Genomic DNA, 6,419 nt, shown 5'->3' on the forward strand with positions numbered 1-6,419 from the left:
AGGGATGCCACCCTCGTCGGTGGGAACACCCACGTCGAGCGCCCCTAAGGGATGAGTTGGCGCGCGTGAGAAAGGCAGGCGCATCTCCCCGCCCGAAATAAAGAGAAAGAAGAGCGACTTGTTGAGCTTGTGTGAGAGAGAGAGAAAGATGAGCAGACAAGTAAGTTTAACACGCTTGGGGATGGGAATTCGTACAACAGGGCGGTGAGTGAGAAGATAAACGCACGCACCCCCGCATTCCAAAAGAAATGACACCCAGTGAGTGGAAAAGTGACAGATTTACTTGGCTCCACTTTGCATTCCTCCCACGAATAAATACTTTTCAAGCATCACTATAATGATTTGATTGATTTAAATCTTCTGAATCTTATCAATAATTTTTATTATTTTAGTCTTTTCCATAAAAAATAATTGCCATTATTATAGCTAAAAATTAAATTTCATTTTGAAATTCTTTAATTCTTTAATATTGTGAAAAAAAGACCTAAATATTTTGCAGTTACTATGTCGAATAACTTGTGACTCACATAACACAGGAAAATTAATGTTCGTATTCATAGCTATTTAAATTATTGAATTTCTTTTCACAAGACAAGATTTCATTCGCAGTGAACTTCCCCTTTTGTTTTGTTGTACTAAAAGAATTGATTCAGAACATTTCAGATTGTGTGGCTTTTAAAACAAGTTTATGCAACCTGCGGAACAAAATCTGAAGAATACGCTCTTGAATTGGGAAGGTTTGAGTTTTTTTAAATCAATATGTATGATATGGAGGTGTATGATGACTTAAAAGCAACCCTTTGTTTGTTAGAGGACAAAATTAAAAAAATAAAAGTGATAATAATTCGAAAACTGGTAGGTAGTTATAATTTACGATTCCACAGACTTTGAATCCAAAGAAAACGTCATCTTTTGAAATCCTTTGTAGAAAAATGAGATCAAGAAAATAATTTTTAATAAAATATGAATTATATTCAAGGAGTTTCTGCAGTTGAGTCAAAGAACGTCTTTTTTTCTCCATTCGTGGCATTGAGCACACACCAGAGAGCAGCAGTTTTTTCGCAACTCTTCTTCCTTCCTCCCCACCCAGGGGGTGACGGGGGGTCCGCGAAGGGTTGGTTTGGGCTGCTTTGGGGTTGCCACGCCCTCGAGTCTGCGCTAGCCGGCCGGCGCGGCGCTTCTTCGCTTGACGATGCGCCCGAGATGAGACCGACCAACAGGCTCCATCGATCCCCGCCCGCATCTCATCCCCGCGGTCGCTTCATCCCCCGACCACCCAACCACCCACCCAGTACCCACCCCTGCGCCCCGCGCGCGCCCGAGATTCGCTTCGATCACATTGTTCTCCGTTTTGCGGTGGAGGAGAAAAAGAAATAAAAAACGACAAACTGCGCCATTGCACGGATCAGAGATTCGATAAAATTAATTGCAATTTGTAACTCCAACTGAATAAATATATTATTTACATAGTAAAAAAACTAAAATAATACGTTGAAAAAATTATTCCATCTTAAAAAATGAGCCCATTAATTCAAATAAAAAGTAACCAAAATAAGATATTACACTAAATTTTTTATAATTTGATAATTTTTAATTTGAAATTTTAGAAATATTTAAAAATTTATGAAGCATAATTAACTTAAAAATTAAATTATATATCTTTGAAATCTTTTGAATATTTCAATTAAAAAAATTTAAGTTAAAAGTAATTAAATGTCCTACCTTGGTCAGGTGCGGGTGAGACTCTGCGGGCGACCGACTTAGACCTCATGCTGCGGGGTCCCGTGGGGCCGAAGGGGCCATGAGGTGGGCGGTGAGGGCGGCGGCGGTCGCGTGCCGAGTGATCAGCCAGCGCTTGATTGCAGACCTGCCTGCCTTTTCTTCGCGGCGGCCCACATCAGCGCCGCCACTTTTCCAAGCGAGCCTCTCCAAGTCACTCTGCCTTCCCGCCACCCCTCAAAAACCATCAAGCTAAAACAAATAAACGCACAGGTTCTAATTGCAGCATTTCAATTTCATATGTGAACACATTTGGGACTAAAACAATAAATTTTCTATACAGCTTTAATAAATACAAATTCCAATGCAGAAAATATTCATTGATTTTTTTTTCTTTAAATTTTAAGACCTTAAAAATATAGAAAGTCTGTGATAACTCAAACTCATAAAATAAATGTTCTTGGTTTACAAAAATTGAGAAAAAATCTCCTTAAAATGACGAATATCAATGCATTTTTATAATTTAATTAAGTTGCAATCATTTTAATTCCAGAATTTTCATTTCAATTTCACATAACTTTCTTGGACATTTGCTCTGGATTATCGTTCTGTCATATTTATTTCTAATTTTAGTTTTTATAATAAAGCCCAGGAACTGAGAATTTATTTTCCTCCAGAACCCGAACCCAGATTGGAGGGATGTTTTGCGGTCTTTTCTTTCAACAGCGGAGAAGAACCAGAGAACCGCACTCATACATTTTCTCTCCTGTTTTTTGCGGTCTCTGTCTAGCCCTCTCTCTCCGTCCGACGAGTCATAAATCAAGGGCGCGTTATTTTTCTCGCAGAGTGTCTTTTTGTGTCTTTGCGCGGCAGCTAAGAGGGTGGCCTTTTTGAGAGGGGGCGCGCAACAAAAATTATCCCTCGAAACGATCGGCTTGCGTGCTTTCTTTCTTTCTTCCTTCCCAAAATGACACACGCTCGCCAGCTCGCTCACCATCACATGCACACATCTCTCGCGCACTCGAAATTGCTCGCTCACTCCGTGCGCCGTCCGCCGTCGCCGCAATAAAAATTAATTACACCGCTCTCTCGCCCCCACCCCACCCCACTCCACCGACCACCGACCACCCACCCCTCAACCCTTTCGCTCGCACCAAGGATTTGCATAAGAAAATACACGTGTTTTAACACAAAAATGAGCGGGCTTGGATTTACATTATGCATGAATTATTAACTCTTCTATATAATATACCATCGTACAAATTTATGACACGTTTATGTTACAGATTTTTACTTAGCGTCTCACAATGAGCACCCTGTTGAACTCCTTAATTTATTTCAAAATAATTTCCAGGCGGAAAAAGCACTCGAATTTCTTCATTAACAAAAATAATAATTAACAAATGAATATTCAATTTAGAAAAAAATCTATCATTTTCGTACTGGCAATGAAAAAAATTAGACAAATAGAACTAAATGTTTTTCCTAGCAATGTCTTAGTAAAACTTAATTACAAATTAATAAAATTTTATTACATATGTATTTTTGATGACATTTAAATATTCTTCGTGCAAGGGAGCTAAATGAGTGCGAATTTTACTTATATAGTTTCTTGCCAATCTAGGACAATTGAAAACTGCGTATTTATAAAAAAAGATACATTTTTTTTTTAAACTTAATTTTCAGTAAAGACCTAAATCAATAATGATATGCCTGATGATATGTCAATAAACTTTCTTTGCAACTACATATTTCCAACAATTCAATGTAGTTAAATTGAACTGAAATAACATAATTCCAAATGATTTTATAACGGAAAAAGGAACTTATTTCACTTCGGGAAATATTTGTAGGGTTATAAAAAAAAACAGATAATTACAGTGTGATTAAAACAGCTTTTAAATTTATATTGGTGAAAGAGGACCGGACACTAAATTAATTAATGTAAATAAAATTTTTGCAAGTATTAAAAATACTATGGTTTCAAGTATTTTTAAAACAAATGGACAAAATTTAACACTAAAACGTAAACAAATATTTAACTGCACAATTTTTTAAATTAATTTTTTATTTAAACGACGTAATAACTAATTTCCTTAATAATTTTATCATTTAACTAACGATTATTGAATCTCATTTTAACTATTATTTTCGGGTTGATTTAAAAGACAATTATTTGTGCGCAGACTACTTTTCAGACTGGTCTGAGAATTGTCCGCCTGCTCGTTTCCGCGTTAGGCAATCGTCTCTTCAGCGGGGTCGTGCGGGTTGCCCACCTCTCTTCAATCGCCTTGTTCCGTTTTCGTCCCGTGGATATTTATTACACATATTCCCCCGTTTTGCGTCTCCATTTGGCTTTCTCGCTCGCTCGCTCGCATGCATGCATGTCTTTCTTCTTGTTCGTCAAACTTTTATCTGGCTGATAAAAACATTTGTGCAGCTTTATTATTGTTTGGCCGGAAAGCGGCTCTCTTTATTCTTTTGCCCTCTCTTGCTCGGCCTGATAATAATAATAGCAGTGTGGCTCGGACACGCAGCGCAGAAAAGAATTCCCATAATTCTGGGCCGCTTATCAAGATGCCGCCGGCCAACGTTTTAAAGGGAAAAACGATTTGCGCCGATAAACCGACCCCGAATTTTATGTCCACCTCTCCGCCCCCGGCGGCCACCTGAGATTCCATCTTACTTAAAGATATACCACTCCACCTCTGTTGGCGCAAGGAAAGAAAGAATGCTTATTGCCCGAACAGATAAATGGTTTTATGAGAAAGTGGAAAATGTCACCACAATTATTTTCGGGGAAAGAATTCAGGCAATCGGCAACAAAAAAATAACACATCTCGGCCAATCAAATAATCAAGACAAAAAGATACATTAATTAGCAAAGGTAATTAAGCATTTAACGAAATAAAAACAAAAATAATCAAAGGTAGATAATAAAAATGATCTAAAATGATTTAAAAGTAGAAAAAACATGAATTCCAATTAAGCGTAAGATAATTACTTTTAGCTATTTATTTCATGTGATACTATAAGTAAGCCTAGAAATTCTTTCTGCTGCTTTATTTCATTATTTTATTTATTTTTTTTTTTTTTTATTAAATACATGTTGAATAATAAGACTTTTTATTATTTCAAGTCCAGTTATTCAATTCACATTAGATTTTACTTATCTTACTTACATTTGAGAATTTGAAAGAAAAAAACAATAGTTTTGCTTATATTAAAAAAAAATAATGAATTTTTGTAAAGTTATAATTGGTATTTGTTAAAATATAGAAGTATTTTTTTTTTAATTTGTAACTATCTGGAATTCTTAAGGGTAACACTTCAAGATCCTGTCTAGAAAAAGAGAGTTTGTTCTGCTTTTTCGTTCTCCGCGCACCCTTCACCCTTTCCATTCTGCAAAATGGCCTCGTTCAAGCGCAGCGTCAATTCGATTCCGTGCACGTTTTCAATTTGCAGCGGCCGATGTGTCATCCATAAAAACGTGACCTTTCAACTGCAGACCGGCCGATGAAAGAGAAAAAAAGAAAAGAGATGCCTTCATTCCTTCCAACGGCGTGGCGGCGTTGGCGGTCGTAAACTTTTCCAATAAAGCAGTGCCCACAACAAAAGCGGCCGCAGATAACAAAGGCCGCGGACGCCATTTATTTCCAAATCCAAACAGATACCGGTTGATAAATTTAAATCGAATATAACCCAAATATGAGTCTGCCCTTCTGGGACTGCCTTTCAAACGGGCTTTATGAAGAAATTGAAAAAAAACTTTTACAATGGTAAGTTGGACCTGATTTTAATAGTTTGTGGCGTTTGCAGTTTTCTTTATATAAATGTATGTCTGTAAACTAATTGTAAGTAAGAAATCATGAAACCTTGACAAATCGAGTTTTTCCCCTCCTGTATTAAGCGAAATACTATGGGAATGAAGTTTATTGGTGTACCAATAAACTATAAATAGAAATTTAGATACTGGACTCTAAACCTTAAGGTCGTTTAAAAACAATTATTAATTGAGAATTTTTAAATTGCATTCGGATTTTTGTTTTTTATACTAAAATTGCAAATAATTGGATTAGTATAATAATAGAGCGTTACAAAATATTAATTAAAATTACACTATATTTTAAATTTTACAAAGGATTCAGAAACAAAACTCGTGAAATATTAATTCAAACAATTCTTATTTCATAATCTATAAAAGAAAATACATCTTAATTTCAAAATATATTTGATAATATTGAAACTTATATTTATTAGAAATTTTACATAATAGAATTAACATTTTAATTTTGATTTATGTTTTTAATACCTGAATTTTAATTTAATTTTTTTACTCCGATTTATTCAATAGATTGATAGAATGATGGGGAAAATCAAATAAATTTGTTGCTATATTTTATATAACTTAGTTTTTTTACTGACGCAAAGGCTTAAAAAATTTCATAAATAAATAAATACACAATGTCTCAACTTCACATCATGGTCAAAACTCGTCAAACAAATAGAATAGAAAATCTAAAAAAAGATAAATAAATAAGATTATTGAACCTAGAATAGTTTATAAAATTCAATAAAGTGTAATTATTTGTTTTTAAAGTTATGTGCACTTTATTGTAGAATTAGAAAATTTTAAGCAAAGATAAATTTTCCCAGCCTTTTTTAGGTAAAATCTCTGCTAGTGGTGGTGCCGTTTTATC

General features: G+C 35.1%; 1 protein-coding gene across 3 annotated transcripts in view; it reads right to left on the bottom strand.

Annotated features, from left to right (window-relative positions):
* Positions 1-1,837, bottom strand: part of LOC132197862 (histone-lysine N-methyltransferase MECOM-like) — a 64,124-nt gene extending 62,287 nt beyond the window's left edge. For all 3 annotated transcript variants that reach the window (XM_059621448.1, XM_059621446.1, XM_059621445.1), the window contains exon 1: positions 1,723-1,837. In XM_059621448.1, the coding sequence (XP_059477431.1) occupies positions 1,723-1,771 (49 nt within the window). In that variant the 5' untranslated portion in view covers positions 1,772-1,837. The remainder of the gene's footprint in view (positions 1-1,722) is intronic.
* Between the last annotated feature and the right edge of the window lie 4,582 nt (positions 1,838-6,419).

This window comes from Neocloeon triangulifer, unplaced genomic scaffold (genome assembly GCF_031216515.1).
Source record: "Neocloeon triangulifer isolate White Clay Creek 2 clone unplaced genomic scaffold, ASM3121651v1 ptg000012l, whole genome shotgun sequence".
Lineage (NCBI taxonomy): Eukaryota > Metazoa > Arthropoda > Insecta > Ephemeroptera > Baetidae > Neocloeon > Neocloeon triangulifer.